Source organism: Corvus brachyrhynchos, unplaced genomic scaffold (genome assembly GCF_000691975.1).
Source record: "Corvus brachyrhynchos isolate BGI_N302 unplaced genomic scaffold, ASM69197v1 scaffold12, whole genome shotgun sequence".
Lineage (NCBI taxonomy): Eukaryota > Metazoa > Chordata > Aves > Passeriformes > Corvidae > Corvus > Corvus brachyrhynchos.
Genome location: NW_008237885.1, coordinates 64510 through 87793, shown reverse-complemented (window position 1 = coordinate 87793; position 23284 = coordinate 64510). Strand labels below are relative to the sequence as shown.

The 23284-nt window shown below is 39.9% G+C and overlaps 1 protein-coding gene across 1 annotated transcript in view; it reads left to right on the top strand.

Moving 5' to 3' along the window:
* The window catches only part of CLYBL (citrate lyase beta like), an 80529-nt gene that overhangs the window by 33561 nt on the left and 23684 nt on the right, over positions 1–23284 (top strand). The window contains exons 2-3 of the mRNA XM_017732601.1: positions 17486–17674; positions 21648–21749. Of these exons, the coding sequence (XP_017588090.1) occupies positions 17633–17674; positions 21648–21749 (144 nt within the window). The 5' untranslated portion in view covers positions 17486–17632. The remainder of the gene's footprint in view (positions 1–17485; positions 17675–21647; positions 21750–23284) is intronic.

Genomic DNA, 23284 nt, shown 5'->3' with positions numbered 1-23284 from the left:
CTAGAAAAAACCTTAGAGCAGATACCAAACTTTTAGATGACTCAGGCTGGATGCAAGGAATCCAAGTATATTGTGACAACACATTTGGCCAAATACAATGCGACAAGCTCCTGTAATGGAAAAAGTGCCTTCACTCTCATGCTGAGCGAATGGGACTTGTCCAACAAGTATATGGCACACATATGGCCCTGCACTGGAAGCACAGGGTATCTTCCTTAGCAGGAAAAAGAAACATGTTAAACCTAGTGATTAGGACCCAGAGTTTTAGGAGGTTTAGGAACTGGAGAAAATCAAATCAAGAGGTAGAGACTCTGAGTGCAAGAATTGCCTGGCTGCCTTACATGCATGAGTGCATTGCCAAGAGCTGCAGGTGTTCAATCAGACTGCTTTTATTTGAGGTGCCTAACGTGGATTTCGAAACCACCATGTAGGCAACCCGGCTTGAAAATTGACCTTAATTTCTTCTAATTGCATGTCTTATTCTTCATTATTTTTCTTGCTAGAGACAGAATTTTGAAAGGCGATTCACTAGTGCAGCTATTTTTGACTCATCGCTGCCTGTCTTACTTTGTGTTATTTAATGGGTTCCAGTGGCCATATGCTGCAGAGAATCCTGGAACAAAGTGAGTAAACTGGGAGGCATTGCTCAGAAGGATAAATTTCACAGTTGGAAACACACTTAATACTAAGCCTTCTAACCAGTTTTTCCAGAAATCGCAAGCTTGATTGCCATGATATCTGAACATGGCATTAGCTACTCTAATGAGGAAAATAATTTATATGCTATGGAAATTAGGTCTAATTAGATCTTGTTAAGATAAATATCTCAGTTCAGCTGAAAACTTGAAGAGATACATTTTGCAGTGTTCCAGATTATAAATATGACCCTTGATCTTCACCCCCCTCTGCGTCTTGGGTTACTACTGGTAGAAATGGATGTGAAAACCTCCTTATCACAATCACTACATTCTGTATGCACTTGACATGGAATCAGTTACAAAGATGCTGGATAGTTTAAACTTTACATGGCTTAAAACTCATTTATTTTTTACATCAACTTTAGACAAAGAGCCCAATTTCAGAACTGTGCAACAAAATGTGTCCTGCTTATTCATTTTCTTATTTTAAACAAATATATTAATGTTTATAAATTTTCAGATCCACGGCAAATAATGTTTTTCAGTGCTCTTTACCACTGTTTTCAGTGACTTTGGAACAACATGCATGCCAAATTATATCAATACCATCTTAATGGAAGACAAATATTGAATGCAAACTATAACAAAATCAAAGTTCCTTTTAAATTTAAAAGGAAAACAAGAAAGAAAGTCAAAAAATATATAAGGTGGACCATACAAAAGGCAGCTACATTTCTTTAGTATTTAGACCAAGCAGATGACTGATACCTCCATGTATACTTTGCAAGGTACTGCCAAGCAATGGGCCGAACTCATCTTCCCTCTTCGCTGGTGGTGTTGCCATGGGACTCAGAGCAGGATGAAACCTTGTTGGCAGCTGCTTTGTTTTCTTCCATCTTGCAAAAAACACAGATCCAAAATATTTACTGTCCCAGTGGGCTTGAGTTTCCATCTTGCACACTGACACTTCTGCAGAGTGAAGGAGACGGGAATCAGTGCTCTGCAATAATTTCAGTTTGATATTTTTTCATTGTCACAGAATAAGCTATTTAAAGTGAATCCTTTAAAAGTCTATCTTCAGATACTATTTTTTCATATCCCCTGAACTAATGACCTACAAGCCTGCAACTTACCCTGTAACATCACAGGCCATTTTAAAAATACATGTCAAGGAGGCAATTTCCCTTATTCGATGCAATTCCTTTGCCATCAGCCTGGCAGCACTGGCAGCTTTAGACAGCTGTTTCTGGTCCCTGCAGTCACCGGCTTGCCTTCTGGGGAGCAGGATGTGCTGGGAGGTGACTCTGCAGAGCCCCGGGGACACCACCTTGGTGCACCAATGCCACTGGGAGCCAAGGGCATGAAGAAAGCACAGGGGACCAGTCTGGGCTGGGGGAATTTGTCCATGAGGACCATGACTCTAGGAGGCAGATCTACCAAGTGGTCCCTGCAATGATGAGGGTCCGATGGCAAAAAACACAAAGGCTTTTTCTAGGCAAATCCACTCCCTCCGAAAAACAAGCAAACAAAAATCCATCTGTATGTCCTGTTTGTGGCAAGTCTTGAGCAAGGAGAAAGGTGAATTATCTGATGTTTGCAGTCATGGTTCCTGACAGCTTCTCAATGTCTCTGTGTCTTGATAAACACATACCTCTGTCCATTGACCTTTTTTCTTATGAGTGCGGGGGAAACTAGCTCGCAGTGCTGCTACTGTGTAATGTCCCTGGATGAAGGAGCATGATAAGTGAGTAAAACAAGATGACTCTTCCTATGACCTTTAAATATTAATAAATTAAATATCTATTTGCATTACTCATTTTCTATTATTAATGTATTTCTCTTCTGTTATTCTTGGTCTTTCTGGTCATTACTGCCAGAAGATTCTGCATCTTCCATTTCAGAAAATACTTGCAAGAATTGAGATGATTCCCAAAGATTCCCTCCATGTATATATGTACATACACAGTCAATGGATGAGATACCATGCAGAGCAGCAGCAGATGTATGCAGATTTCTTCTGTGGAAGTCTGTAGCAATGATTTCACTATTTGAGTTGCACAGCACCAAGGCAGCAGTTGGGTTTTTTTAAAAAAAAAATCTATTTACTCTTTTTGTGACAAACCTAATGATTGCAGAAATGAGAAATCAGCCTGCAAACAGTCCAAATTTAAATAAAATCACCCCCACACTAGACTATAACAGTGGCAGATGGACAGAGGAAGAAAGTGTATATAGTCATATTTTTTGCCATTATAGTATAGACCCTTTCAGATTGCAGCAAGCAACTTGCCATCTGCAAATCTGAGTATTTCCTTTACTGCTGAGGCACTGATTCAAAAATCATGATTTGTGAAGTTTGAGTTAAAGTATTAAGAGGCTTATCTCTCATTTTAAAGGCATACTGATCATCTCCTGATTTTACTTCAAACACATGGGAAAAGCATCCTGAAAATTTCCCTCAGCGTTCTTCTTAAGACAAAACCCAAATCCACTGCCTCACGCTTAGGTATGTGGTGAGGTAATGGGTTCTGCACATGAATACCTTTTTGTCAAATAGTCTCTTATTGCTGTTGTTCTCTAGCTTTTGTTTGGTTTACTCTTTGAGGAAGTGATTTGCTCTGTGCCTACAGGATATGTAGATCACACTGGGCACCTTACTTACAGCACCACATGTACTGACGGCAGCAATGGTTTTAATGCTGACCCTCTGAAGAGAGAAGAATATGATCACTGCATAAATTTTTTAGGGCCAGATCTTTAAATGGCTGCTGATTTAGTGGGAGTGTCAGTTTAATACAGATTTGCAAACAAAGTCTGGGCACATTTTAAAAACCTCTCAGTGTGTCTACCCACCTCTGCTTTCCACGGTTTTATCCGACCATAAGCTTCGAAGGATGTGACCATCACAGAGATCAGACAAACATACGCAATTTGCAGCCTACCGGGGTTTCTGATGCTTTCACACTATGGGCAGGGAGTTACTTCATCTAAGGGTCAGGACTCTTACACAGGTTTAACTTACCAGTAACCAAAAAATCGCCTCTAGGTATGAAAGCCTATTTCAAACTTGTTTAAGAAGAGGAGGATGCAATTAAATTCTGGCAATTCCCTTTCAAAAGGTGCTGCAGTATGCTTTGCATTGCAGTATTTCTAATTTTCACCAGGTCAGGGTTGCTCTCTGTGAGTCGAAAAAAGAAAAGGTTTATTTTGCTAATCATACATGCAAAAGCCATGCACAAAATAAAATACTAAATACAGTAATTACAGTAATTTTTGTTAAAATATTTTTACACAATAAACCTCTGGCTTTGAAAACTCTACCAGAAGCGAAAGAAAAACAAACTGTAATGAAAAAACTGAAATCAGAGGCCACTAATAACACTAAAGGGAGCCCAGAAGCCAAATTAATGTTTCTACAAAGAAATACTTTTCTACATCAGGCAAATTCTTAGTAAGACCTTTACCTGGGTCTTTACAGACAGGATTCAGATTTCATTTTGAAGTATGTTTTTTACAAACTGTTTAGTGTTCATATGTCATTACCACTGTTGGGCCAGATTGCACCTGGCATCGATATAAACAAAGCTTTGGCAAGAATTCTTTCCTTTGCGATGGAGACATCTGATTTTCAAGCTGAAAACATGTCAGTGTTGCAAGCCACTCCAAATAGCCTGTTTTACCAGTGCAGTAAATTAACCCGCCTGGTGTAGTGTTAAATGCTTTACAAACATCGACTGAAGGTGAGGGAGGGAAACAGCAAATAACAAACAAAAACATTTCAATAACTTGTTTGACTATGAGCAGTGAAAAAAGTACAAGCAAAGCTTGAAGGGAAGAGGGGGGATGCCTAGGGGACAAAACAGCAGAAAAACAGATTTTCAGAATTTTGTCCTGTGTTTAACCCAGAGATTGTGTGCCATGGTGTGGGAAGACACGGAAGGAGCAGAACAAGTTCTTTAGATGATAGAAAAAGCATCTTCATTTGAAAAGCAGATCAGGATAATGGCAAACAGTGACTCTAACTCATCATTGCCTTGTCTAGAGGAGGAAGGCTTTTTGAAAGCTATTGCATGAAAGAGGTTCACCTTTAATGCCACAAAACACTGGTGGACAAAGACTACGTAGGCAAAACAGAGGATAAAATATTAGGCTATCCCCCTTGCTTCCCCATTGTTCGGGATGAAAAAGCTGAGCTGAACTTCTGGGCACACAGAATTGGCTGCGTGAAAGCTCTCATCGCTAGATCGTGCATTTGTGCTAAGCTTGAACGGTCTAGAGGACAATGGGTTCATCCTGCCTGTGGCTCTGCAGTGATTCTGCAATATAGATGTGAAACAAGAATAGCTGGAAAGTAGGTCCACATGCGTATGGAGTCGAACAACGGCCTGTCCTGAGAAACACAGGCAGAAGTAGTATTTTTAAATATATATTTATATAGCTGTTAGACTGAAGCCATTTTGCTACACATCTTGCTATTTTAATTGTCATAATAGCTGTCTATTTATAAACATGCATGTAAGTGGGCTAGAATAATTAATTAATATTCATAAGCATTCGTAAGCAAAGTTTATGTTAGGGCAGATGTTAATTCCCAAGAGGCTTACATTTCTATTAAGTGTAAATTTATAGTAGTAAGATCCAGCTTGATTGATTCTTGCTTGGCCAGCAATAGAGGACTTAGCATCCGTACTGGCAGAGATTATATCTGGTCAACAGGAAAGGAAAACTGGCCAAGAAACTGCCAACACAGAATCTGAAGCTGTGAAACCTGGTCAAGAAGAAATAAAGCCAAATAAGCAACAGATGAAAAATTATCTTAAAGCAAAGATCAAATCACTCAGTTGGAAATGAGAATTGTATAGGAAAAGGTGGTGCTTAGAGCATTAAGGGACATGAGAATTTCAAAAACAATAATATTAATAAATATAATGGAGTGCTGAATACTAGTATTTTTTTTATGTGGACCTTAACATTTTCCAAAAATAAAAAAATAAGTAGACCATTTCAATATGATCAAAGATGTCTGACAAATAGTAGAGAGGGCTTCTAAACTTTGCAAATCATTTGGAAGAGAATGCCAGAGGTCTCAGTACACAAAAGCCATGGATATACTGGAGAGACCTCAGGAATGGGCTCCAAAAACGTTGAAGGAACTGGAATATCTCTCCTCTGAGGAGAGGCTTAGAGTGCTGGGACTGTTCAGCTCAGGGGGATCCCATCAATGCATATAAACACCTGCAGGGAGGGTACAAAGAGGACAGAGCCAGGCTCTGCTGAGTGCTGCCCAGTGACAGGGCTGGAAGCAACGAGCACAAGCTGAAACATGGGAGGCTCCCTCTGAACATCAGAACACTTTTTCACAGTGTCAGTGACTGACCACTGACAGGTTTCCCAGCGGTTGTGAGTCTCCATCCTTGGAGATATTCAAAAGCTATCTGGACACAGTCCCAGGAGACCAGCTCTGGGTGTCCCTGCTTTAGCAGGGGCACTGGACAAATGACCCCCAGAGGTCCCCTCCAACCTCAGCAATCCTGTGATTCTGTGACTTCATCTGAAGCCCAGTGAGGAAGGTGATAGATCAAATAAAGAACCAGGAAAGAAAGAGACTTTGGTAAGACACAAACTTTACAATAGTTTTCTGGTACTGTTGTGCCTGGTAGAGCACCCTCAGATATTGGAGTGGTCTTGTGGGTTCAAGAAGGATTTGTTCCTGCACCTGTGCTGCAGAAACTGCCTCGAAAGAGTAGACTTCCCAAGAAGTTTATTGATGATTGCTTGCCAAATCAAAGAGTGGGGAGAGAAATAGATAGGGAACTTGCCTACAGATAAAGCCGAAGAGCATCAATGCCACTGTGTGTTTTGTCCTCAGAAAGTAAGTGAGGTTCTAGATGTAGAGTAACTGCTAGGACCCTTTTGGACTGTGTTGGCTACAGCCCCATTGTAAGTGTAAGCAAGACAATTTAACCAGGAAAGGACACGAACAACCTTCTGTGTCCAGCAGCATAACCACACACCAGCACAAGCACTGCAAACACACTGGCAGGGACAGTGCCTCAGTGCCCAGCTGGAATGAGAAAATGGAGCCAGGGAGCTTCTGGAGGTTGCAGGGGTGGCTGCCAAACAGACACGATGCTTGGTGGCAGGCTGGCAGCATAGGGAGAAGCCACTGCCAAGAAAAGGGAAGGGAGTATCACCTGAGTCCTACCAGGGTTAACCTGCACCTGATGCAGGTGATGGGAGTGGGGATTCTGGCTGAAGAAAATGTCTCTGAGCACTTTGAGGGGAAAACTACCTTCTGTTCTCAATACAAAACACATTATTACTGGGGCAATCAAAAAATATAAACAGGTTTAGCAAGTAAAGCAGGACAGTTTCCCAAAAAAAGAGATCTTTTAGGTAAGTAGAACATATTTTCACTAATTTCTTTTGGCAGTCCTTCATTCAGATCAAGAAGGAGAGTCATATCAAGTAAAAGGACAAAAAAAATTGCTAAATACATACTTTGTTCAGACAGTTACACAACAATAAAGCAAGCTGGGCAGAAATGTAAGAGGAAAAGAAAGTGAAAAAAAGGCAGTTTAATGGGTGTCAAACTTGTAAACACTGAATTCTATTTTATCACTGTTGGCTTAAAATTAATATAAGGTAAACAAAGCAGCAGTACTGTATTATGCGGTCATATTGCTGCAAAATCCTGATTGTCCATGAATTTTATTCACACAGGAGAATATATTATATTGCAAGTAGCATTTTAGCAAATAGTTTCATGCCAGAGCTTTGCATCAACTTAATGTTATTGGTGTCAACTAAATCTGAAGTAGTCAAATCAGTACAAAGTCCAGGCTGACCCCAGCATTTATTGTATGTTTTTAGAAATGGTCCAAAGCTGAACCCATCTTCTTATTAGTCTTTTACTTACACTGCATTTGGCAGTCATTGTCCAGCAAGTGAGAGAAAATACCTGATAAGCCATGTGTAAAGAATTTGAACTCAAATTCTGACAGTGTGCTTGAAGTGAATGAAATTCATGTCAGATTTGGACAGATGCGAGAGTAGGTAACAAAAGCACAGGTGAAGGAGCCCTGCATATTCAGGCCTGGAAAAATGATATGAAGGGAATCACATAAATGAAGGCAGAAGTTGTGTTAGTTAAGTAATCAATGATTTAACAAGGTGCTCTGCTTCCAGATGCCCCTGTTGGTTATGCTGAGGTAATTTTATGGGGAAATGTATATGGATGCAAGAATGGGGGTTTGTAGTGAGGGTTGTTAAGAGATGCAGGCATTTGCTTGAATCCTACCTACTACTCTACTCATTGGCACAAACTAGGTGATATAGTGGGTGCTTAGCTGGCTGGGCTCTGGTGGAAAGAAAAACAAACACAGCTCAAAAAGTTCATTTTCCATGTTGTCCTTCCTAGCTACTTATTGTCATCCTTTGCCATGCCCTTGCTTGCAGTGGTGAGGTTGTTTGTTTGGCCAGGCTGTAAACAGGACTGATTAAATGGGCTGGGGTAAAAAAAAAAATCCTACTCTCCCATACAGGAAAACCTGAGTTTCTCTAATGGGATTGCTTCAGTGATCCAGTTTGCGTCTTGGCTGGAAATGCGTCTTGATCGGAAATGCTTGCACAAAGAAAAAGTGAGGCATGGAGTGGGAATAAGTGGAAGAGGGCAGGAGCTGCTTAGATCTTGCAGGAATAATCATATATTGGTTTATTTTATTGTTTTATTGGGAAATATGCACCAGCTTTACTTTCGACTTCATAGATATTCCAGAAGCCCCACTGAGGAGCACCTTCTCAGTCAGCCTAGCATTTTAAAATAATTTATTTCATCAGGAAAGTAAGTTGAAGAAAAGCTTGGGGAAAGAAATGTCACAAGTTCCTGATTTCCACTGCAATCAGGAATATCTAAATGAGGAACTTAATTAGGTTTTCAAGAATACCAGTAAACAATTCTCTCCATGTCTATAAAGGTGTGTATTGTATTGTACCAGTATGATACATCTATCAGTGATGTACAAATACCACCCTACAACTGTAGGATTGACACGGGTGAGGCAGGGGAAAATTCACATTTTCAGGTTTTGTTTAGACCACAGAACACAAGTTAATTCATTTCTAAAAGGTTCCTACTTCTTGCCATGAATACATGAGTCATGGAGTTTATTTTTAATAATTTTACTTTGTATCAGGGATCAGTCTCTGCCTCAGCTAGTCACTGCCAGTGCGGGGACACATGGGACATGGCATTCTGGTGCTGTTTCCCCTCTCCCACTCCTGAGGTGTGGGGGAGGAAAGAAGGAAGGGCAACTGCTCTTGTACTGCTGCCCATCCTTCAGGGACTCTGCCAGAAGATGTAGGCTTTGCCTCATCATATGGAGCATCTGAGAAAATGTTGCCTGCAGGACGTGCTAAAACCTGCATTTGGGATGAAGTGGGGATTGTTGGGTTCCTTTACTCACCCCAGTCACCCATCCACGTGGGATTTCTATCATAAGGAAGCCCTTCTTCTGGTAGAGAAAGAAGAAGGGTTTCTGGCAAAATCCAGCTTAATGAGGTGGGTCTTTGTTAAGGTGAGCACTGGCTGAGAAATACAAGTATAAAACAAGTTTGCTTTGCAGTAAGGCAAGAGTTGTGTCAATTTAGTGCAAAGCTTGTTAGATCAAAGTCTTCTGTGTTCAACATCTCCTAACATTATTCTCCCACAGAAGTAATTACTGCAATTACAGGCTACTTCTACAATGCTAAATGCATGTGATCCAAGGAGAGATCCCTGCTGCCCTCACTTAGTGTGGCAGAGGTGCTTGTGCCCATATGGCATAGGGGCGCATCTCTAGAGCAGATTAAATGCAGTGATGGATTAGCAGAACATGAGTGCCCTGTTCATGAGTTCTCCTCATGGGGTTTTGATAAAGTAGTTAGGTTTGTAGTATGGTTCTTTTTAGGGTGGTTTTTCTTGATTTCCATCTTATGAACAGGGTGGCATAAAAAACCACCAGGTTTTTAAACTTCAGCTGAGGATGTCTTGTACACCCTGGGGCATGGCAAGATGGCTCATGTGAGTGTTTGAAGGGACACGCGCTTTGCTGGAACAGAGTGGGGGCAGCTGAACTTGGTGCAGTCCTGCCCAAACCACTCTTTGGGCATGATACCTGGAGAGATCTATCTCTGAAACCACACCTGTGTTGTGGTTTGGAGGAAATAGATGATTCAGTCCCCCAAAGGAGAGTCTGGATGTACGTGAGCAGTTGTGTCTTGTGGGCAGCTGGGACCCCAGACTTTCAGGTGAAGTTGGGAGCCAAGTTAATCCAGTGGTATAGATTTTCTCAGAGAGTCTGTACCTGGAAATTTATATGAATGGCATGATCTCACAAGGGCATATACAGTACTACATGAGGTAATTTCTACTTTTAAAAAAATCCTGTGGGATAAGAAGGTTTCAGAAGTCCTCTTCTAGATGGCTCAAGAACCCATCTGGTGGGAGGACTTCCTGGGAGTGCCTTGCCCAGCATAAGACACCTGAGAGACCAGTTTCGGTCTTGAATCCCCACTGCATGGAAATACACACATCTACAAGGTGACACCACTTAACTTTAAAATGTAAGTTGAAAATGAAGAGTTGAGAGCTTTTTTGTCCCCTTACTGTGAACATGAGCTGTAAACACTTAGGGCATTCTGTGGGGCTTTGATCACATTACAGAATATTAATTTGCTAATTCACCAATGCAGATAAGGCACTTAATGAAAACTGAGATAAGAGCTGTTAATCAGTATTTGCACAACACCAGAAACACAACAGTTGTTTCAAGCTTTCTCTTTGAAACACCTAGTTTTATTAAGACTGTAGGTAGACTGGGAAAAGTTTCTTCCAGAAAAGTGGAAGGATAAGAGATGCCATGGCACACCTAACCTAATTTTTCTTAATGCCTTCCTCATTCCTAGGGGCTATTAAGCAGCTTGGGGCAGACACTGGTTCTCCAGTGCAAGCAGGCATAAAGTTCTGGCCAGTCGGGTTTTTTCGGAAAACCCGTGTTTACATCTCTTGGCTTTAAGTATTTTTTTTTCAATTGTTTTATTAAGTAATTGAGGAAATAATTTGCCAGTCTTTGAAACATTTGATCCATGCCTCACTTAGGATCATCACACCTGAGATCAGCTGCTGAACAGGGATTGATAGTTCACTAAAGCAGATCTACTTTTGACAGACAGCAGTGTATTTCATTATCAGCATTAACAAAAAGATGCACTTGTAAAAATAAAAAATGGGTGTCTAAATGTACACATTTTCCATAGTTATCTATTACACACTTCTAAGTAAATGCATCTTAAATGGTAATAATTTTAAATAAAAAATTAACATACAGTTCAGATGAAAGAAAATATTACCCTTTTTTTAACTGATATAGTAGATTGCATATTTTGTAGCCTTACTTCATCATGCAGCAGCTCATTTGGACTGTCCAGGAAGACTGAATAACACTAACACTTCTAAAGACTTTTCATTTGTGATGCTAATCTGTCACAAAACCAAAAGTATCTTCAGAAAGCCAGCAAAAAAAGTAAAGAGACTACATCTTGCAGCCAGCTTAAAATAGCGGTAGCTTGATTTGTGTTAATTGAAAGGTTGTTTACATCTCTTTTGTAAGTGTTTATAAAAGTTGGCAGAGAGAATAGCTGCGTAGCTACATGAACAAAACTTTCATTTATTTAAGCTGCTGTATATGTTACTATCATTAAAAACCTCTTGAAACATTTCTGTACACACAGTCTTAAGGTATAGGCCTGTCTCTGTGTTTATGTACACACGGACACACGCAGGCGCGCACACACACACCGTGCTGTATTATTTTTGTTACTGAGACATTTGTACTCAGTCCTCATATGTGACTACTTCTATGTGCCAGCTCATTCCAGCAGCCTACTGGCCTCTGTTTAAATTTCTCCGAGATATGTGCAAGTCAGAAAAATACCTTGATAACAACTTGTGAAAATGTCTTGCTGTTGCACTCGTATACACACCCTTGGACAGTTAGGATCAGCAGAAATTTAGTATTTACATAGCTGAGCACCCCTAAAGCTTACTGGGATTCATGAGCCCTGGGTCCTGGGCTGGTGACTGGGACAACCTCAGGCTCTTGTTCCCTGCTTCTCCATATTCACAGCATCTCAGGACAGGCCACCTGCCCTCCTTATGTGGAAACTGCCCAACTCTAAAGATGTTGGATAGACCCCTACCTAATATCTTCAGGATCCACATTGTCCACACTGGTAGAGGGAGGGAGAGGCTTGCTAGGCTTACATGGCAGCAAGCACTCCCAGCTGTCCCTAGACAGCTTTTAGAGATCTTGTCTTTTAAAAATACAGGATGGATATTGTTGATAAGAGCACTGATGTGTTCCCAGACCTTAAATGAAACTTCTAGAGAAATGGGCAAAGAAATTTGATTTCCTCAGCAGAGCATGATTAAATTCCTGCTTAGTTCTTAATGCTGACTACTGATTTTTGCATCATTTTAGTGTTGCTAGACATGTACTGCATGTAAGGACAATTAGCAGAGCAGAGAGAAAAGCAGCAGATGCTAGAAGTGCACAGAGTTAGATGACTCATTATGATGTCATGAAGAATCTTTTTCAGACAAGTGAAAAGGTTGTTATTAAACAAAAAAAAAAAAAAGACAAAATAATTATTAAAGAAATAATATGGAGATTTCAGGAAAGAGTAGCAGAAAAATCAGTGTCTTGCAGTACTCTAAAACGTGCGTTTGCCTGAACTACAGAGGAGAGATGCCAACATACATGATGGAGACTCTATTCTCCCTCTTCCTCCCCACTCCAGCTCCTTCTTTCCTTTATGATTGGTTACATGGTGGGTTGGGTGTGTTCCATGTTGAACCAAAAGAAAATGTGTTTTAAAATGTCTTCAATCTTTAAAAACTCATTAACTGATTATCTGCTCAGAGGTAACAATGAGAAAATATTTAATTTTTTTCTTAATAATTTCCTGAAGGCTTTGTGCATATTTAACAGCAGTTTTTCAGTCTAACAAGACTAACTAAAAATACGTACTTGCCATTTCAAAGATTTATTCTCACAAGTACCTGATGCGTGTAAGGTAGAAAGCAAGTCTCATGAGACAAGTACCTCCTGCTCTCAGAAGCACTCTGCTCCACATTTACGGTTCTCTTTGTTTTCTTAAAAACAAATGTGATTTGTCTTTTCTCTTGCCAGTCCCATTTGTGAATTTGAAACTAAATGGCACTTGTGTGCCATCATTCTGTATGGCATCACTTCATTGTTGGAGAATTATGCATGCAGAAAATGTCGGACTTTCCCCCTGCAGAAACTCTATTCTGCACAAAAGCTACTATAGGTATATAATATATATGTGCACTCTGCAAAATCTTATTTGAGAGGTGCATTCGTATGGTATGCACTAATATAGTGACAAAAGATTTAGCAACATCAAGTTCTGTAAACAAACCACTCCGAAGAATTAACATTAACACATAATTGTATGTTTTTACCATGTCAGATGTGTCACAAAAAAAAGAACTTGAATTGTGATTACAGTAATTAATTTTTTCTCTCCCGTTTGAAACATGCCAACTTATTATGGCATTGAGGATGATAGATTCTGGCCTGCCATTTTACTGCATTATATATTTACACTTCTATATGAAGACTTGTTACCGAAAGATGTTAACAGGATGAGATCTATATACAAACATATATTTAAGTATGACCACTATCTTTACCTTAAGGCCTGGAGCTCTTTAGAAAAAAAAGGGGGGAGACTAGGCAAGAAAAATAAAGCAAAACAGAGGTTTTGTCCTCAAAATCAGGTAGGTCTAGAAATCACAGTGCTAAAAAGCAGGATTGTAGAGAATTGTACCAGTTTGAAAAGAAAGAATAAAATGTAATTTTTCCATCTGCTGTTAATCTGACCATCTTTGCTTCATTTTTGCTGTATTAACAGTGTGTCCAGGGTGAGTGGGTGGCGGAGCTTCCAGTTCTGTGGCATTCTTTCTTCTTCTGTGGCTTTTCTGTTCTGAAGTGGAAATTTCTATGTTGTGACATATAATGCAGAGGAATAAAAAGGTGAGAAAAAGAAAAAAAGGAAAAATGGAAAGGTACTGATTCAGATGAGGGAAGTTGTTTCCAAATATTGTTACCAAAAGCACCTATTTAAGTGCCCTTATACTCTGTGGTTTTACCAATAAGCCCAAGGGGCTCCTTCTTTGCTGCCACCCCCTTCCTCGAGCCTCGCGCTCTGCCTGCCTGATCCCATCCGACAGTAGAGCTGATACCGCACTAATCCCCGCAAGTTTGGGACTAATGAACTAACTGCTGGGCTTCCGCCACGGAGCTTGGTCCCAAACTATACTGTACTTCACACTCGATTTATTCTCCAGATGGCGAGACTGCGCAGCCCTGCCGCGAGGGACCACCTCTTCCACTGGAGTGTAAAAGTGGACGGATGTTGTTTTCTTTGCAGATTTGATAATTCAGAGCTAGAAACTCACGAGGATGGTTTAGTTATTAGGTTTAATGGGTGCCAGTTGAGGCGGCAATATGCGTATTCCCATTTTTAATTTCAGTGTCTGTGTGTTTGAGTAGCAATGGATTTGTCAGCAATGCTGCGTCACCGAAACCTTTCTCTTCACCAACTGGCATAGCTGCACGTGGTAAAGAACCTCTTCCTGTGTCCTCCTCAGAGTCAAACAGAAGGGGCGCTACAGTAGCCACTCTGACCAACCTTTTTTTTTTCTTCAGTGAGCTTTCCAGCACAAGTTGCAAATGTAGCATATTTTAATAATATCGCTATTTACCATGAAGCTCTCTGTTGTCTTTCTCTCTTGTTCAGTTTGATAAAGAACCCAGCTCACATAGGACCCAAGGAGGATACCACCATCCCAAGCTACCTGGGCATGAAATGTTTTACTTAATGACTGGTTTGTTTCTTTGTCAGCCATGCTTTCATGACAAAGTATTATCTACTATGTTGTAGTTCTCATGTGAAGAACAGGGCAAATATTTTTCTCACCATTCCTCAAAAATTCTAGTTTTCCTGTTCTTGGATGTAAAGATATTATTGTGTCAAGGACTACTTTTTTCTCTGTTATAATGTTGAAGTAGTTTACCTAGCTTAGACCTTCAGCTTTTGCATGAATCCTACAATAAGAATAACATCTACATTTCCCTGCATAATGAGGCAGAAAGGACTCTGCTTTTCCTCCATGTTTTTAGTACATTTAGTCAAAGGCTTTAGCATATATATTTTTTATTTACCCATGAAATGTTTTATTGGAAACCTTTATGGGGACCTGATGCTCCCCACTAACATCAGTTGGATTTCCTCCACTGTAGGAAGGGTAGACACTGAATCAGCCCCTCACAAGCTCTGGCTTTGGCAGCCAGGTCCCATCAGTTTGTTCCACAATTTAAAACATAAATTGATTCTTGCTGTGGAAACTATAGTGACTAGAAGTATTATATCATGGAAAGGAAACATTTCCATTCCTGGGCTATCCAGGCAGACAGATCTAAAACATAGCAGTTCTAAGAAAATGCATCAATTCTCAACCCAACAGATGGCATGGGTGTGTTAACTAACATAGCAACATATTTTCTATTAAAATATGGGAAAAAACAGCAACCCCCTCCCCATGTTTGTTGGTTGGTATAAATTCAGTGAAGTTGTTGGTTATTTTTGGGATATGTACCAGAGGGCTGCACATTTAGTTTATGTAAATTGATAACAGCAACAGCCTGTTAATAAGTGTTTTGTATGGAAATATACCTAGAAAGACACGATCTGTCTTTTTTGGGAAGGGAGTTTCCAGACTGAGGAGAAAAATAGATATGAGATGGTCTAGTGCTCATTATTAAATTCTGAAAAAATATAATAACAAATTAAGCTGCAAGTTTGCTAGAGATGTGCCTTCAGTTGGAGTTGGGTGCTGCCTTAGAGGATACTTTGGGGAGATCTCTCTTTTGCAAATTGGATTGGTGTGTGCTGAAACAGTGATAATCTGACTTTAATTAAAAGCATAAATTGGTTTGGAGTGTGTTTTTAAGCTACCCTTCTGCATCATATCCAGAAACTTTCAGCCCAGCCCTAGAAACCCATTAGCCCAGGTCGGAGAAGGAGAACATAGGGGATTTGTATTTCCCGGTATTGGCATCATATGGTTCAGTTTACCTAATTTGGAAGAACCATTTCAGACAGCCATGTGCCGGAGCTGTCTTCCAGCTGGACATGCTTGTACTAAACTGTGTGCATCTTTATGTGGCTTTCCTAATGGCCCCAGACAGAGTCCATTCACAGCAGTTCGAATGTTTTGGGTTGCATTTTCCAGAGATTACCTCTGAACGTGCCCCTTGATCGCAACCCAGGGATACATACATGGGCGCCTTGTTCCCGTCTGTCCGATTAACAGGCATATGCTCCCAGCCTTCGGAGAAGCACGTCTAGTAGCCCCAAGCTGAAGGCTGTTCGCTTCAGATTTCATTAACTTTCTGCTTCATTATTCCTTCCTTTTAACCAGTTAGAGCCACCAATTGCTTTTCTCTAAACTTACCCTAATTATCAGGGGTCCCAGCCCTGTAAATCAGTACACTGCAGAGCTGTCTTAAACTGGCCTGGGAGACCCTGTTCTCATCGGTTCTGACAACTGTAAGCTACTGTTCCCTCACACTGTTTAACTCAGACCACATTGGGAAACCACCTCTGCCCCTCTTGCCGGCAGAGGTTTGCATCCGCCTGGTTTAAATCTACTGTCATGTGCTCTCTTGCTGATTTGTATTAGCCTGTGTATTAACTTTGGTGATTTTTTTTTGGTTGTTTTTTCCCCTTGAGTTTGCCTGTTTTCTTGAAAAGCATCTCTATTCAGCAACTGCATATTGTTAAAGTCATTCCTGAGCCTCCATGAGTCAGGAGCTTTAAAGTTTTATTAGCCCCATAAAAACTCTTCACAAATGAAATGACTTTTGATAAGTGTGCATTTTGACAATGCGAATTTGTTAGGGGCTGTTGGTGAGTGGAAGGCATTTGGGGTTGAAACATCAGTTGGCAGGAAGCAGAGAGCCCAGCACCCTTCTTCGACCCCTACCCCCTTCTCCAGGTCAAGAAATGATTTTCATTTCAGAAAAGCATGCCAGTATTCTTCATGCAAATCAACTAATAAACATATTTGTAAATTTACATTCACAAAAATAGCAAATGACATGGGGAAGCATTTGTCTTTGGAGATTTTATTTTGTGCCAACAGAATACCCTTTTACGTGGTTTAAGAAAATCTTAGAGTTATTTCAGTGTTATTTTTATATGCAAGTTGTGAACTCTATTACTGCCTTTAATGCACTTTGAATACATGGAGTAAAGGAAAGCCAAAGAAGTATATGTACATCTGTGCTTTTTGACATTCAGGCAATGTAGAGCTGAACTACAAAAATGAGTTTTTTAATGCAAATTTAAGAACATGTCATTTTTGAGAGAGAAGACAGTTAGTGCAACACATTATGTTAGTGTAAAGATTTGTGTTACACATGTTCAGCACTAGCAGACACAAAAGTCTTGTTTTCTGTAAGTGGTGGAAACCCCATGCATTGAATTTTCCAGTTATGAAGAAATATTAAAGAGGAAGGTAAAATTGTGAGGTTCTGGTGATGACTGCTTCAATAAAGTCCGAGAGTGATAGACATTTTGAGGACACCACTATGCTGGCGGTCTAGCTTTTTCCCCCTTGTCATTTCAACAAGTTTTCTTCTCAGTGCATTTTTCTGTCAATAGAAAATATGCTTTCTTTTTCTTTTCTTGTGCATCTGAACTCATATATATTGTAGAGAGAAGCAAGACTGACCATTGTGAAAACCCTTGAAGAGTTTGACTTTGGCCACGCGGAAAAGTGTGTCAGGATAAACTCTGTGTCCAGCGGCCTTGCAGAAGAAGATCTAGAGGTGCTTTTGCAGTCCAAGACCCTTCCTTCAAGCATGATGCTGCCAAAGGTTGAAAATGTTGAGGAAATAAGATGGGTGAGTACCAACAACACAGTAGTTTTTGACTGAAGCTGTTGGGCCAGGTTCACACAGGCGCAGAGATGAATGGCTGTGAGTTAAGAGGAAGGCTGCGAATACCACATGATGTTGTTGCTTGGCTGAGGTAATTGAGAAGTGCATCCACTTAAATGTGTGTGTGATGTTCTGTATGAAAAGCGTATATGGAACACGTTTATAAAGAAAACCAGGTGTATTTCTCCCACAGCTGACAAAGAACCAATATTGCTGTCAGAATATATTACCAAAAATAGAAGGGTAAGTGCCTGACTCTTCTCTAACTACCCTAACAAGCAAAATTACTGTCTGTCCAAGAGCCTTAGTTATGTGCATTGGGAGCAGGAGATGGGAAACCATGTTAGCAACATATGAAAAAATGGGCTGGGGGGAAGGTCACTCCTTGGGGCAACTGGAGGAACAAACAGGAAGCTTTTAACTAGTGTTTTTAATTAGCACAGATATTATTTCCTGAACAGTTCTCTACTTCTTCCTTTTTAATTGCTGACAGGTGTGTTTGTGTTTCACAACTGACTTTTCAGCCAATAAAAACCTGAAATGTAAATGGTTGGCATGTCAAATTACTTAAGAAAACTTTGAAATAGGCCTAATTATGCTATAATTGATTTTAATTGTCAAAAAAGAGGGATGCCTGTTTGGATATACCATTATTGCTGTTGATGCCATGATGATTTTTTGCCTTTTCTTTTATACCCCTGTTATACCTTTTTACAACTTCTGTATTCCTAGTGCTTTTTGCCTACATTCTTGGACTTGTTTGTTCAGCTAAGAGACTAAACATTTTAGAAGCTTCATAAGTAAGGGTTGATGTGCCCCAGACCCCAAAGTCCTCTCCAGAACACATTCTGTAAACTAAGATAGAACCATCCAGGGGAAGGTTCCTTGGGGAGGGGGGCTCACTTGAGCCTCTCATTGAGGAATTTTTGATAGATATGCTAATTAGTAAGACCTATAATGATATACCAGATCTTTTGGGGGTGTGCATTGCAGTGTGCATGGAGGTGCATTCCACCTGGACGTGTGCACCTAAGGATCCTTAAAATAAATACCAGTGTAAAATCCCTTTTTCCCTTCTAACCGTGTTTGACTCTTGATTTTAAGACCAGGAAAAGGCATCACTGTAACTTGCCAGTAAAGGAATAATGCTTAATTATTCACTTTATAATTTTGCAAACCGCTAGCTGAGCAACTAGCACACATGCAAGCTGTGATGAAAGGCAGGCAGACGTATTAGGATCCATTTTAATCTCAGCATCTAACCTTGATCAAACCATTGAGATCGGCCTGAGCACACAATGGAGCACGGCCCCATATGCTGGATATGTGACAGGCCCCATCCATTCCGTGGCGCTGCCCCTTCGGCCTCCACCACTCGCCACGGAAGGTTCACCATCCCCATCCACCAACGGGTAATTAAATTAACCAGAGTACACCTCTCAGGGTTTACAGCCATGTAAGTGTTAGACATAACTTGTCAGTGATGAATATTCATGATACCAAAATGGCAGAGCCCTTGCTGCCACCAAGTAGGTTTTGCAGGGAGAAAGGGCTCTTTGTCCTCTCATCCTCTTCCACTTTCCCTCTTGCTAACTTTTATTTCCATCATGGAAAACAAGCCAGCCCCAGAAGCTTCTTTTGCTTCCCTCTCCCTTTGCCCAACCTTTGCACACAAAGAACATACTCTGCCTAACACCACTGCCTTCTTTTCCCAATCCTCCAAAAATTCACTCCAGCGTGATTTCTCAGCCTCCCAGAAGCTGCTTCTCTCCCCCTACGCACACCCACTCCCCCCCTTCATTTTTATTTATGTGCAGCAGAAAACCTGGAGGCTGATGCACAACTAAAAGATGGGCTTACTTGTTTTCTTTTGTGTGAGAATCTCTTGCTTTCCTTTTGTCCCTAGTGTGGGTACTTGTTTGACTGGCATGGCTTATTGGACTATAACAAGCGTAACTCTCCCTCCTTTGTGGCGGGACAATTCTCCCACAAATCCCGACCAGTGTGCATTCTTCCCGACACACTATTGGGTGTGCACTGGAATTGAAAGAATTGCTGAGGCCTTGCTACTTCATCCCCTCCCCAAGCTTTGTGGGTTTTTTTTTCCTCCGCCTTCTTTTTTTTTTTTTCCCTTTCTCCCTGAAATGAACACTTTACCGGGCCGGAAACATTTAATCGTCTCCTTTTGAAAAAAAAAAAAATTAATTGAAACTTCTCCACTCGTTACCTTTTGTATTGGTGCTTATTGCAAATCTTTTACAAGGGAGAGGAAGGGAGGCAATATTTAATTAAATGTGCTTTTTTTTTCCATACCTTCAAAACAAAAGATAGGAAGAATCCCAGGAGTGTGACTTTTAAAATATTTTAAAATAAAATGAGAACTTTGCTCTTTAACTTGCAGCTAAAATATACACACAGTAGCACTTTTAACTTTTTTTTTCCTCTTAAAAAAATAAAAACCAGATAGAGGTCTTAAGAATATATACTGATACCATTGTATTACCTCATTTTCTGCATTTGCTTGGGTGAACTTTACTGTTTTCTGTCACTGTAGTAACCTGCTGTACTGTACAGAGTGAATTGAAATTTTTTTTGTCCTTGCACATTTTTGAGTGGAATTCTCTTCACTAAAGAAAAGTTACCAAGAGGGCCATGGTGATGATGCAGAGCAGAGATGGGAGGGCAGAATTCTTCATCAGAGAAAGCTGTGATTTATTTTGGCCTAATTGTAAAGTTACTGCAAATTGCTGGAAAGCTTTTTTTTTTTTTTCAAGATCTGGGTGATTAGATTTTCCTTCTTTTGGGGAGGGGTGGTGGGGGGAAGCTAAAAGGGGAAATAACACCTCTAATCCAGCTTCTGGTAAATAGGCTGCCAGCTTTTAAAATGAGTTTCCTTTCTATTAGTCAGAATATTATGCTAAGCCTTAAGCATTAGTTTTTTATGTTGCCATAGCAGCCTTATTCCTGCAGGGTTGTGACCTGCGATGATTACAGTACAAAGCTTATAGGGTCTTGAAACCCCCTTTGAAGATGAAAAGTCTTTGATGGTTTATATTTATGCAAATCTCTTAGATATGATTTACCCAACTGAGACTGAATGGAGAGATGATTAAAATTCCCTTTCCTTTGATATCCATTAATAGTCGAATATTCCTTAAATTTAAAATATATGCATATGTGATTTTTGTCTTTATTTACTAACATTTTTGCAGTACCTGCAATATGTTTATCTTGACACAAATTACTCGATCTGGACAGACATAAAACATTTACAATATAGGGCTGAAGGTTTTTTCCCCTTTTTTTTTTTTTTTTTTTTCCCTTTTGAAAGGGGAAAAATCTGTGCAAGAGCTTTTGTATGTTTCCAGATGATAGATTTTGGAATTTGGGCTACCCCACTGGCAGCTCAGAGCTAGCTGTGAACTGGTCTCATGGAAAAAATTGGCAAGCTTTGGTCTTCAAAGAATTAAACTTCCTTTTTAAGGCCTTCCTAGGTAAGCTAAAAAATTATGAAGAAAAGCCTATTGAACAAAAGGGTAACGGTGCCGTAATGAATAATACGGATGCCACTTAGAAGGCTGGGGAGCACTTCCAGTGATGGCGGTGCTGGACCTGAAACAAAACCGGACCTCAGGTACAGCAGCACTTCATTGTTTTCCAGAGCCCACGGATTTGCATTTCACTAAGCCAGGGTGAGAGGTGCTAAGCTTGGATTTTTTTTTTTTCCTTGCAAACCAGCCTCCAAATTTATAAATGTATGGGAATGCTGCAGTTTCAAATCACAGGCCTTGTTAAAAGCTGTTTCAATTTTTTTAGTTATCAGGCTTTGGGGTAGGGAGGGGTGTTTGTTACAGTCAGGTAAATATTTGCCATGTTGTATATACATGTAGGCTGTTCTCTTCTCTTCCCTCTGATAGCTCATTCTGTCTAGTTTTAGTTTTCAGACAAATTCTTACATCACCTAAAAGGCCGAACACTTGTAGAACCAATGAATTTTATCCCCTTTGTGGAAACTGCAATGGGCTTGCTGAATTTTAAGGTAAGAAAGTCTTGAAGTGTTCATATTTAGCCATCTCAGCAAACTAGGATAAGCAGAATACTCCTCAGTGTCTCCCTAATTTCACCAAGGAAAAGAGGTTAAAAAATACAAAACATATTGTTCAATCCCCAAAAACATTTGCATGTTGAACTCTGATGTTTGTATTGTAAAGGCCTTCATAAATTCAAAATATTCCAGTGACAGAACAGTTCCAGACAGTCCACACCAAATAACAAAACCTCTCTTCATTCCTGTTATTGTTTTGAACACACTTGGAGTGGAAATGGGCCTCTCCAAAGATTTGGAATACTCAGTTTTGCACTACACATGGCTATTTAGTAGCTGTCAGACTCAACTTTTGTATACACGTAATTTGAAATAAGAGTTAATCATCCTTTCACTATTGCTAAACTTGAAAATCTTTATAACAGTTTCTACTAAAACATTACAACCAAATTCCATGTTATCGTTTCTTTGTGTGTATGATGGAGTGTTTAATGCTAGGATTAGAAGTAGAATTAACTTTGAAAATATCTGAAGAACACGCTCATTTTTTAGGTTAATTTTAGATCAAATCTGATTTATAAATTTCATTTTAATATAAATCACTCCCCAACCCTTACTATCGAGTCCAGGTTTCTCAGAAAGGCAAGGCAGTGTGGTAATGAAACGGAAGAACTCGTGCATGCACAAGGAACTCTGTGTTCCCCTCCCAAGCTCTAAGGGAAAAGTTTCAGACCAGCTGAGGACACACAGATCAGAAGTACCTCCAGAAGTACCTCACAGGCAGACTGATCGTTTGATACAGCCATTTATCTTACAGCACACGCTAACCTATCTGGGAGCATAGTAAAGCAGTAACCAAACAGACACGCTCCTGTCCGGTGTGCAAACACAGATCATATTTTAAACCATGGAGGTTTTTCTTCACCTACAGTATTTTATAGTGGAGGTTTAATGTTGCAGTTGCTGATGCTGGCAGGAGAGTTGCCTTTTAAAGCACACTCTGTTAAAGAATAATCCTGTGCCCCACCAGCTGCCACAGAAGAACACCCATTAGTAGAGCTGGTAATTACATGTCTCTCTCCATGTGCCTTAGCCTTAAAAGATACTAATATTATCCAAACATCAATATAAAATAGCAATATTACTCTCCTCATGAAATAGCTATAGCAGCAAATTTTTAAACTTTTATTTTAATGCTTTTCTGCAGCACTTGTTGCATTTTTAACCTCCTTAGCTTATTTTTAGTTACATGTAGCAGAAGACTTCAAATTGGCAATCCTTCTATCCTGTAAGGAATTTAAAATAATTGTAAACTATTCATATTATTTATTTCATAAAAGAGATTCTGATCTTTATATCTGTTTCTTGTGCAATATATTGCATGTCAAACTAGTCAAATTTAATACTTTTTGTTGGTTTTTACACAGTATTTGCCACATTTTGTTTCATATTGCTACACAAATATCTGAAGAAGTGGTCACAGTAACACCCAGGGCATAATGTAAACCAGAAGGTGGGGAACCTGTTAT